The sequence below is a fragment of the Erinaceus europaeus genome, chromosome 5 (assembly GCF_950295315.1).
Source record: "Erinaceus europaeus chromosome 5, mEriEur2.1, whole genome shotgun sequence".
Classification (NCBI taxonomy): Eukaryota; Metazoa; Chordata; class Mammalia; order Eulipotyphla; family Erinaceidae; genus Erinaceus; species Erinaceus europaeus.
Genome location: NC_080166.1, coordinates 41,433,864 through 41,445,925, shown reverse-complemented (window position 1 = coordinate 41,445,925; position 12,062 = coordinate 41,433,864). Strand labels below are relative to the sequence as shown.

The following is a 12,062-nucleotide window of genomic DNA, read 5'->3' as shown; positions in this document are numbered from 1 at the left end:
AGCCACTCATCTATTGTTGGACACCTGGGTTGCTTCCAGGTTTGGGCTATTTTCTCCCTGCTCATCTTCCCCTCCCTCTCAATTTCTCTCTGTTTTGTCAAATAAAATAAATATTAAAACAGAAAATAAAAAGTTAATGTTGCCTGGGGGCCAGGCAATAGTGCGCTGGGTTAAGTGTACATGGTGTGAAGCACAAGAACCAGGCAGGCACAAGGATCCCAGTTTGAGCTCCTGGCTCCCCACCTGCTGGGGGCTTGCTTCACAAGTGGTGAAGCAGGTTTGCAGGTGTCTTACCTTTCTCTCCCCCTCTCTGTCTTCCCCTTCTCTCCGGATTTCTCTTTGTCCTATCCAACAACAACATAATAATGACAACAAAAAAAACAAAAGAACAACAGAAGGAAAAAATGGCATTCTGGAGCAGTGGATATATAGTGCAGGCACCCAGCCACAGAGATAATCCTGGAAGCAAAAAAAAAAAAAAAAAACAGTTAATGTTCTGATTATAATACTACTGGTTTCTGATTATTATAATTACTGGTTTTTTATGACTTGGTATGTGTAAATCAAAATAAAATTTTATGGGAATAAAATTATTATTTATATTTTGTTTTCCATAGGATTTACCTAACCAGTTTTATCGAGATTCTCACACCTTACATGAAGTTCTAAGGTAAGTTTCAGTGATGTCTTTTGACAACTCATATTAAATAATTATTGACATAAGATTTTTTAAAAAAGTATTTATTAATGAGAAAGATAGGAGGAGAAAGAATGAACCAGAGGTCACTCTGGTACATGTGCTGCCAGGGATTGAACTTGGGACCTCATGCTTGAGAATCCAATGCTTTATCCACTGCGCCACCTCCTGGACCACTTGACTTAAAATTTCAACATTAGGGAGTAGGGCAGTAGCGCAGTGGGTTAAGCGGATGTGGTGCAAAGTGCAACGACCGGCTTAAGGATCTAGGTTCAAGCCCCAGCTCCCTACCTGCAGGGGAGACGCTTCACAGGCGGTGAAGCACGTCTGCAGGTGTCTGTCTTTCTCTCCCCCTCTGTGTCTTCCCCTCCTCTCTCCACTTCTCTCTGTACTATCCAACAACAAGGACATCACTAATAACAACAAGAATAACTACAACACTAAAACAACAAGGGAAACAAAAGGGAATAAATAAATAAATATAAAAATAATTTCAATATTATTGGGAGTCAGGCGGTAGGTAGCACAGTGGGTTAAGCGCAGGTGCCGCAAAGCACAAAGACCTGTGTAAGGATCCTGGTTCCAGCCCCCGGCAGTGAAGCAGGTCTGCAGATGTCTATTTTTCTCTCCCCCTCTCTTTCTTCTCCTCCTCTCTCCATTTCTCTCTGTCCTATCCAACAACGATGATAACAACAATAATAACTACAACAATAAAACAATAAGGGCAACAAAAGAGAATAAATATTTTTTAAAAATTCAACATTACTTGTTTTGTTATTATAGGAAGTATGTACAGATTGGTCGGTGTCCTCTAATATTTATAATCTCCGATAGTGTCAGTGGTGATAATAACCAAAGGTTACTGTTTCCCAAAGAAATTCAAGAAGAGTGTGCTATATCAAACATTAGGTAAGAAATCAGTTCCTACTTATAACCTTCATATACACATTTCGCCTTTAATTTTTTTTTCTTTATTGGGTGGATTAATTTTTCGTCAGCAGTATAATACAGTAGTTTGTACATGCGTAACATTTCTTAGTTTTTTTATATAACAATTCAACCCCCTCTAGGTCCTCCTCTGCCATCATGTTCCTGGACCTGAACTCCCCACCAGTCTTATACTTTGTTGTTAAAAACACCAAACCTGGTCCAAGTTCTGCTTTGTGTTTTCTTATTTTTTCAATTTCTTTTTCTTCTTTTTTTTATTACCAGTAATTTAATAATGATCGCAAGATTGTGGGACAAGAGGGGTACAAATCATGCAGTTCCCGTCACCATAGTTCCATATCCCATGCCCTCCATTGGAGGGACCCAATTCTTTATCTCTCTGGGAGTATGGACCAAAGATCTCTATGGGGTACAGAAGGTGGAAGGTCTGCCTTCTGTAATTGCTTCTCGGCGAGTCATGGGCGTTACCAGGTTGATCCATACCCCCAGTCTGTCTCTCTCTTTCCCTTGTTGGGTAGGCCTCTCGGGGGGTAGGGTTTTAGGACACATTGGTGAGGTCCTCTGCATAGGGAGGTCAGGTTGGTGTCATGGTAGTATATTTCAGCTTCTGTCTATGAGTGAAATCATCCTATATTTATCCTTCTCTTTCTTACTATCTTATTTAACATGATTCCTTCAAGTTCCATCCAAGATGAGGTAAGGAATAGTGAAATAACCATTTTTGATAGCCCAATAGTATTACCATAACTTGCTCAGCCACTCATTTGTTATTGGACACCTGGGTTGCTTCCAGGTTTTGCCTATTACAGATGAACATAGGGATACACAAATCTTTTTGTATGGGTCTCTTTGGTTCATTTAAATTAATTGTTCAACTACTATTTTTCTTTATAAAATTTTGACAGTTTCAACCCTGTGGCTCCAACAATTATGATGAAATTTCTGAACCGAATAGTTACAATGGAAGCCAATAAGGTATGTCTCCTACAAATTGAGTAATTTCAGCTCAACACTGCAGTTACTGAAAGACAAATCATATAGTATAGCTTGAAGGCCTGGAGAAATATGTTATTTTAATATACAGAATTTTAATAATTATATTCAGAAAGCATGTTATTTTGTAAAATGTAGTAATAACAGTTTTTAAGAAATCTTTAAAATTGGGAGTCTGGCGGTAGTGCAGCGGGTTAAGCGCAGGTGGTCCAAAGCGCAATGACCAGTGTAAGGATCCCGGTTCGAGCCCCTGGCTCCCCATCTGCAGGGGTGTTGCTTCACAGGAAGTGAAGCAGGTTTGCAGGTGTCGTATCTTTCTCTCCCCCTCTCTATCTTCCCCTCCTCTCTCCATTTCTCTCTGTCCTATCTAACAACAACATCAGTAACAACAACAATAATAAGTACAATAAAACAATGGCAACAAAAGGGAATAAATAAATATTTAAAGAAAAAAAATCTTTAAAATTATGTTGGTGGCCAGCAAGATGGCTTAGTAGGTAGAGCACCTGCTTTGCAAACTTGATGTCTCAAGTTCAGTCCCTAGCATTGTGTATGAGTGGTTTTTCTGGTTTCAGTGTCTCTTTCCTTTGTCATAAAATAAATATTGTTGTTCCAGCACTGAAATGATTCTAGAACCTCCAACACAGTGTCATTTTTTTATTTTAGAGAGAAAGGGAGGGAGAGGCAGGGGGAGGGGTTGTTGCAGCACTGTTCCACCATCCATGGAATCAGCTTCCATGTTGCCCAACATGCTCCCATGATATGCCAGGGCTTGAGCCCAGGATCTTGCAGGTGGTAAAAGTGAGCAATCTCTTGGCCCAGTTTTTTTTTTCCCTCTTTTTAAGATTCTGTTTATCTATTCATGAAGAAGATAGGGGAGGGGGAAGGGGAAAGGACCAGACATCACTCTGGTACATGTGCTGCCAGGGATTGAACTCAGGATCTCATGCTTGAGAGTCCAATGCTCTATCTACTGCACCACCTCCCAGACCACCTTATTTATTTATTTTTTTAATTTATTGTTTATTTACTTTTACCAGAGCACTGTATAATTCTAAACTATGGTGGTTCAAGGGATTGAACATAGGTCCTCTGGTGCTTCAAACACGAAAGTCTCTTGCTCTGTCAGTGAATCTCCTCTCTCTCTTTTTTTCTTTATCTCCAATTGCCAGGCCTTTACCACTTGGGATCGACTTTCTTTGTTAAGTCAACTTTTGCAGATAAACAGAGAAAGAGATATTACTATAGCACTGAAGCTTAGCCACCCTGTGGTTGGGGGTCAGACTCGTACCATGATCATGTGCACAGGAAAGCTGTGCTCCCAGGTGAAAAAAATTTCTGAGTAATTAAAATTATTTTTATTATTATTTTTAATTCTTTTTTTAATATTTATTTTCCCTTTTGTTGCCCTTGTTGTTTTTCATTGTTGTTGTAGTTATTGTTGTTAATGTCGATGTCATCATTGTTAGATAGGACAGAGAGAAATGGAGAGAGGAGGGCAAGACGGGGGGAGAGAAAGATAGACACCTGCAGACGGTGAAGTGACTCCCCTGCAGGTGGGGGCCAGGGGCTGGAACTGGCATCCTCATTCATTGTAACGTGTGCTCAGTCAGGTGCATCACTACCTGACCCCTGTTATTTCCTTTTTTCAATTAATTTCTGTTTTGCTTTATTTTATTTTCACCAGAGCACTGCTCAGCTCTGGCTTATGCTGGTGCAGGGCATTGAATCTAGGATCATGGGAGCCTCAGGTGCAATAGTCTATTATAAAAACCATTGTGCTATTTTCCCTAGCCCTATTATTTGCTTTTTAAAATCATGTGTATTGTATTTACATCTGTGTATACACATTTGTGTATGAGTGTGATTATAATGAGATGACAATAAAACTTAATCTTAAATTGAATTAAAATAATATTTTGTAGTCTTGAAATTTTACCTTAAACTATGAGAAGTCATTTATATTTGTACCATTAATAGAGTAGTTTATAGCATGGAGGATTTTTAACACACAAATTTTAATCTAGTGTTCTCCATTAAGTTGATAAAATGGAAAGCAGGTATTTTTGGTCTTTCAGAAAATAGTTTTTTTAATTTTAACATTCTCATTTTAGAGTGGAGGGAAAGTTACTGTCCCTGATAAAACTTCACTAGAATTGCTCTGTCAAGGATGTTCTGGTGATATCAGAAGTGCAATAAACAGCCTCCAGTTTTCTTCTTCAAAAGGTACCTATGACTATTCTTACTGCTTTATATAAATAGTGTGCCCCCTCCCGTCTTAGATAGAGACACAGAGACAGAGTGAAAGACTACACAGCACTGAAACTTCTTTAATGCAATAGAGGTTGGGCTCAAACCTGAGTTGGCACATGGCAAAGCAGTACACTATCCAGGTGAGCTATTTTGCCAGTCCTCTCAATTATTCTTTATTTAAAATTTTTATAAAATGGAAATGTTGATAAGACTATAGGATAAGAGGGGTACATTTCCACACAACTCCTACCCCCAAAACTCCGTATCAAATACCATTCCTTGATAGCTTCCCTATTCTTTATCCCTCTGGGAGTATGGACCTAAGATCATTGTGGGATGCAGAAGGTAGAAGGTCTGGCTTCTACAACAGCAATAATAACTACAACAATAAAAAAGAAAAAAAGATGACTTCCAGGAGCAGTGGATTAATAATGCAGGTACTGAGCCCCAGTGATAACCCTGGAAGCAAAAAAAAAAAAAAAAAAAAAAAAAGGTCTGAAGCAATGAGAAGCAATGGGGAAGCAATTGGTAGGTTGATCCATACTCCACGCTCCCAGCCTGTCTTCTCTTTCTCTAGTGGGACAAGGATCTGGGAGGCAGGGCTTCAGGACTCATTGTATGGTCATCTCCCCAAGGAAGTCAGGTTCGCATCATAGTATCATCTGGAACCTGGCTGTACACCTGTAGCAGAGTCACTTCGAAGCAGGTCTGCAGGTGCCTGTCTTTCTCTCCACTTCTCTGTCTTCCCCTCCTCTCTCCATTTCTCTCTCTCTCCTATTCAACAACAATAACAACAATAATAATAACCACAACAACGATAAAACAACAAGGGCAACAAAATGGAAAAAATAGCCTCTAGCAGTCAATTTGTGGTGCAGGCACTGAGGATCCCTGGAGGCAAAAAAAGAAAAGAAAAAAATAGTTAAGATACAAAGCAGAGCAGACTAATCGTGAACCTAAAGGCAAGAATATTGCAGATGAAGATTTGGGTTGTCTGTTTTGGAAAAAGCTAGTAGGTCTATTTTAGGTATGTTCCAAGAGGCCCATGACTTTACTAGTTTTTGCCTGCAACTGACATCTAATATGCAGGTGGACCCAGGTTATTGTCTGAGAAGATAATGTCATAGTTCGAAAAAGGACTAGAAAGCTGGATCAGGGAAGAGAGTAAATATGAGGAAAGTATATAAATATTGTTTTGATCTGGGGCCCACATTCAGCATAGGAGCCTGTGTAACCTCTGCATCCTTATAAGTCTGAGCTTGCATTCATTCTGTGGTCATGGCTAGGAACATTCTAGGCTGCACTATTTTAGGACCCATCTTCCTCGGGTAATAGGTAGAGTATGTTGTTCAACCTCCCTTCAGAGAATGGAACATTCCCTACCTTTATTGATCTACATTGAGGGCAAGGTCCTATAGGGGTCAATTATTCTTAAAAATAAAACCAAGCTAACAGTATTTTAACTTGGGCTGGTGAGATACTCATTGCATAGTGTATTACTTTGTTATGAGCATGGCTCAGGGTTGAGCCTGGCTCCCACTGCATTGAAAATAGCTGTGGTCTTTTACTCTCTCTCTAGGGAGAAAAAAGTTGTTTTTAACTTTAATTCTCTATTTAATATTTTTTAGAGACACCATAAAACTTTGTGTACACATAGGCCAATTAATAGGTCATCATAAGTATATCTTGTGGAGGCAAAACCTGATTCATTTATGTGATTTGCTACTTTAACTTTCAGAGTTAATATGGAGTCAATATATTAGCTCTACCACTGACTAGTCACTTATTAGTGAATTACTCTTACCATACCTCTATTTTTTCACCTTTTACATTAGGATTTATCTCACAGAGTTATATAAAACATAATTCAGGAGCCCCGGCAGTGGCACATCTGGTTAAGTGCACACACTACAGTGCACAAGGACCCAGGTTCAACTCCCTTGCTCTCCACCTGCAGAGGGAAATCTTTGTGACTGGTGAAGCAGGGCTGCAGGTGTCTCTCTGTCTTTTCCCCTCTCTGTCTCCCCTCCTCTCAATTTCTCTCTCTGTCTCTATTCAATAATAAATAATAAATAGTGGTTTGGGAGGTGGCGCAGTGGATAAAGCATTGGATTCTCAACTATGAGGTCCCGAGTTCGGTCCCCGGCAGCACATGTACCAGAGTGATGTCTGGCTCTTTCTCTCCTCCTATCTCTCTCATGAATGAATGAATGAATGGATAAACAAACAAACAAACAAATTCTTTTTAAAAATGAAAGATAAAAAAAAAAGGAAATTAAAAACATAACCTAGGTAGTAAGTACTTACAGTGTTTACTATAGGGCTTGACATATATTAAGGACTCAGTAAATAGCCAGCTGTTAATATATTATGCTAAGATATATTAACTTTTAAACTCATTTCATAATCATTACAGATTATTATGATTAATAAACTCATTTCTTACTATGTTTTTAAACAATACGTAACCATGTTAGATTAAAAACATACCCCGAACTATGACAGTGACTTAAAATTATAAATCTCAGTCTACTTAACATACTTTTCACCACAACATATTTAATAAGTGACCTAATCATAGTCAACACTCAGAAATTGGGCTGAAAATACTAAAAGACATCTTTTTAATTCTCAAAACACACTTGAAATTCCATTTTCTATTTGTCTGTCTGTTAGTAATTTATGATTCTGCTTTTCAAAATAACAGTTTAGGGAAAAATAATCTAACATAGAAATCAGAATTCTGCTTTCTCATATGAAAACATGTTAATGGTACCTTGGCTCACTATTGGAATTATGGGTTAGGAAAACTTAATGTGGCAGTTTGGAATCATATACAATTTTAATATTCTTATCTCAGGAATTTTAGGAGAAAGAAATGAAAGCTTAAGTGGGTCTGATATTGTAGCAGTTGCATTGATTGATTGAATGATTGGATAGAGACAAATTGAGAGGGAGGGAAGGATAGAAAGGAAATAAGAAAGAGAGACGCCAGCAGCACAGCACTGCTTCACTGATTGTGAAGCTTCCTCCCCAGCAGGTGGGAAACGGCAGCATGAATGTTGGATCCTTATGAATTGTAACATGTGCTGTACTGGGTGTGCCATTGTCTGGCCGCCAGTTGAGTGCTTTTAATTAGTTCTCAGACCAGCCTAACCAGATTGGCATTATTAAAATTCAAACTCAGATTTTGTGGTTTCTTTGCTTTTTAAGGCTGCTTTCTGAGGTCATGCATCATCATCATCATCATCATCATTATTATTATTATTAATAGAAAGGTAGGAGGAAAGAGAAATAACCAGACATCACTCTGGTACATTTGCTGCGGAAGATTGAACTCAGGACCTCATGCTTGAGAGTCCAATGCTTTATCCACTACACTACCTCCCGGACCACCTAAGTTTTAAAAATTGTATGCTTGCCAGTGAAACTTTAACACAGGCATATTCATATGTTGGAGACTGCGCAAATCACTAGAGGGGTAATATATTACAGTTGTTAACATGGATTACAGAGCCAGAATGCCTAAATTTAAATCAATTACTAGCTAATTAATCTTGAACCAGTTACTTTGTATCTTAACTCTTTAAACTGTGTTAATAGTTCTCCTCTAATAGAACTGTAGTGAGGAGTAAGTGACTTAATACTTAATCACCTAGAATAGTATCTTACATGCAATAATACTTAAATGACTATATTAGAATTTGTTAGTGTGTGAAGCTTTGAAATTCATGTCATGAGATTTTTAGTTGGCATTTTCTTTCAGTTTAATAATTTCATAACCTAAAAAACTTACAAATCTTATAACCATTGTTTATTGCAGAGATAAATGTTTTAGTTAGGATGTTTAATGTAACTATAACGGAGACTGTACTAAGTTTTACTTTTCGTGTTATTTTAAATACTGTCACTTGGGTGTATACTCTTTAGGAGAGAATAATTTATGGCTGAAGAAAAAAGGAATGTCTTCATTAAAATCTGATGCTGCACTATCAAAATCAAAACGACGAAAAAGACCTGACAACAATTTTGAAGATCAAGAGTTCCAAGCTGTTGGTGGCAAAGATGTTTCTCTTTTTCTCTTCAGAGCTTTGGGGAAAATACTCTATTGTAAAAGTAAGAAAACCATAAACTTTAAATTTTCTATTTTATTAGTTATTAGTCTTACAGTTGAAATAAAATAAATGTCATATATTTGGTTCTATTACAAGAAAGAACTAGGGTTAGATCACATATTGTTTGGGAAGGTCTAAGAAATAGCTTGAAAATGTATTTTTTGGGAGTTGGGCAGTAGTGCCGTGGGATGCGCAGATGGCGCAAAGCGCAAGACCAGAGTAAGGATCCCGGTTTGAGCCCCCGGCTCCCCACCTGCAGGGGAGTCGCTTCACAGGCGGTGAAGCAGGTCTGCAGGTGTCTGTCTTTCTCTCCCCCTCTCTCTCTTCCCCCCCTCTCCATTTCTCTCTGTCCTATCCAACAACGACGACATTAATAACAACAACAATAATAACTACAACAATAAAACAAGGGCAAAAAAGGAAATTAGTAAATAATAAATATTTTAAATGTATGTAACATAAATACTTTAAAAAAAAAGAAAATATGGGAGTTGGGCGGTAGTGCAGCGGGTTAAGTGCATGCGGCGCAAAGCTCAAGGGCATAAGGATCCCATAAGGATCCCAGTTCGAACACCCGGCTCCCCACCTGCAGGGGAGTCGCTTCACAGGTGGTGAAGCAGGTCTGCAGGTGTCTATATCTTTCTCTCCCCTCTCTGTTTTTCCCTCCTCTCCATTTCTTTCTTTCCTATGTAGCAATGACGACAACAAAAACTACAACAATAAAACAAGGGCAACAAAAAAGTAATAAGTAAATATTTTCTAAAAATCTATTTTTTTTCTCCTTTGAATTCTATTAATTTTTTAAAAAATTTTATCAGGGACCTGAGATTTTCAGGCATGAACATCTCTTTTTATAACCATTATGTTATCTCCTCATCCCTCTTTTAATTCTTTAAAAATATTTTATTGAGAAAATACTGAATAATGAGATTATTGATACCACAGAGATAGTTTCACCTTTCACCAAGATAGGTTTCTAGCACTTCTTATCTGCCACCAAATCATTGATAGAAAATGTATTTTGGTGGGGCCAGGTGGTGACGCACCTGGTTGAGCTCACGTTACAGTGCACAAGGACTTGGATGGGAGCTCCTGGTCCCCACCTGCAGGGGGAAAGCTTTGTGAGTGTTGAAGCAGTGTTGCATGTGCCTCTCTCCCTCTTGATCTGCCCCATCCTGTTCTTTATCCCTCTGGGAGTATGGACCCAAGGTGATTATGGGTTGCAGGAGGTAGAAGGTCTGGCTTCTGTAATTGCTTCCCCGCTGAACATGGGCGTTAACTGGTTGATCTATACTCCCAGCCTGCCCTTCTCTTTCCCTAGTAGGGTGGGTCTTAGTAAGTGGAGCTCTAGGACACATTGGTGGGGTTGTCTGTTCAAGGAAGTCTGGTCGGCATCATGCTGGCTTCTGGAACCTGGTGGCTGAAAAGAGAGTTAACATATAAAGCCAAACAAATTGAACAATCATGGACCTAAAGGCTTTCCAGTGCAGATGAAGTGTTGGGGGGTATTCACTGCAGACTATTGTGTACTTTTGCTTTCAGGTATATATCGATGGATGCAATATTATTTGATAAGAATTGAGAGAAGCATGCAGGAAAGTGTGCCCCACCGTAAGGTTCCAGTACTGGGGGAAATATAGGCTCTATAGTGGAAATGTGAGGTTCCTGCTGTCTTAGGGTTCAAGAAGACAATGCATAGATATTGTTATCATCACATTATCTGGTAATTGGGTTAACTTTGAAAAGTCCCTTTGTTAGGATTTACATTTTTATTTTCTTCAGTTAGTACTCTCTCCCCATTATGTCATCCTATTATGCCTTTGATGCCTGCCCTATCCCAGCCCCACTATTCTGCCATTGTCCATCTGTTAGTCCCCTAAATTGTCCTTCCTTTCAGTAAAACCCCAAGCTTCTATTCTCTGTAGAAAATACCAGTTTTCAGTCTTTTGATCTTGAAGAAAGAGAAGTGTGGGGTACTGGGCTGCCAAAATAACTCACATGAATAGATCACAGCCACATGTAAAAGCATATTCAAGCTCAGCCTCCACTGCATTGAAGGAAGCTTTGGTGCTGTAATCTCCTTTTCCCTCCCTCCCTTCCTTCCTTCCTTCCTTCCTTCCTTCCCTCCTTCCCTCCTCTCTTTCTTTTTTTCTTTCTTTCCTTCCTTTCTTTCTCTCTTTCTTTCTAAATATTTATTTATTGGATAGAGACAGAAATCTAGAGAGAAGGGAGTGATAGAGAAAGAGGGGCCAGGTGGTAGCACACCTGGTTGAACACACATTTTACAGTGTGCAAAGACCCAAGTTCAAGCTCCAGTCCCCACCTGCAGTGGGAAAACTTCATGAGGGGTGAAGCACGTTTATAGGCGTCTCTCTTTCTCTCTCCTTCTGTCTCCCCTCTCTGTTCAATTTCTGGCTGTCTTAAAGAGAGAGAGAAAGAGACAGATACCTACTGCACTGCTTCACCACTCACAAAGCTTTCCCCTGCAGGTGGGTACCAGAGACTTGAACCTGGGTGCTTGTGCATTGTACTATGTGCACTCAATCAGGTGTGCCATCTCTCACTGACTTTTCTGTATAAAAAAAGAAAAAGGGAGTTGGGCAGTAGTGCAGCGGGTTAAGCATAGGTGGCACAAAGCACAAGGACCAGCATCAGGATCCCAGTTCGAGCCCCCGGCTCCCCACCTGCAGGGGAGTCACTTCACAGGTCTGCAGGTGTCTGTCTTTCTCTCCCCCTCTCTGTCTTCCCCTCCTCTGTCCTATCCAACAACAACGACATCAATAACAATAATGACAACAATAAAAACCAATAACGGCAACAAAAGGGAATAAATATTAAAAAACGAAGAACAAGGGGGCCAGGTAGTAGCACAGTGGGTTATAAGCACACATAGTGTGGAGCACAAGGACTGGCATATGGATCCCAGTTCAAGCCCCCTGTTCCCCACTTGCGGGGGGGGCTCACTTCACAAGCAGTGAAGCAGGTCTGCAGGTATCTTCCTTTCCCCCTCTCTTCCCCTCCTTGATTTCTCTTTGTCCTATCCAGCAACAACAGCA

At 39.5% G+C, this 12,062-nt stretch overlaps 1 protein-coding gene across 1 annotated transcript in view; it reads left to right on the top strand.

Annotated features, from left to right (window-relative positions):
- Nucleotides 1–12,062, top strand: part of RAD17 (RAD17 checkpoint clamp loader component) — a 45,772-nt gene that overhangs the window by 20,488 nt on the left and 13,222 nt on the right. The window contains exons 7-11 of the mRNA XM_007538033.3: nucleotides 618–670; nucleotides 1,481–1,606; nucleotides 2,551–2,620; nucleotides 4,753–4,864; nucleotides 8,822–9,007. Of these exons, the coding sequence (XP_007538095.2) occupies nucleotides 618–670; nucleotides 1,481–1,606; nucleotides 2,551–2,620; nucleotides 4,753–4,864; nucleotides 8,822–9,007 (547 nt within the window). The remainder of the gene's footprint in view (nucleotides 1–617; nucleotides 671–1,480; nucleotides 1,607–2,550; nucleotides 2,621–4,752; nucleotides 4,865–8,821; nucleotides 9,008–12,062) is intronic.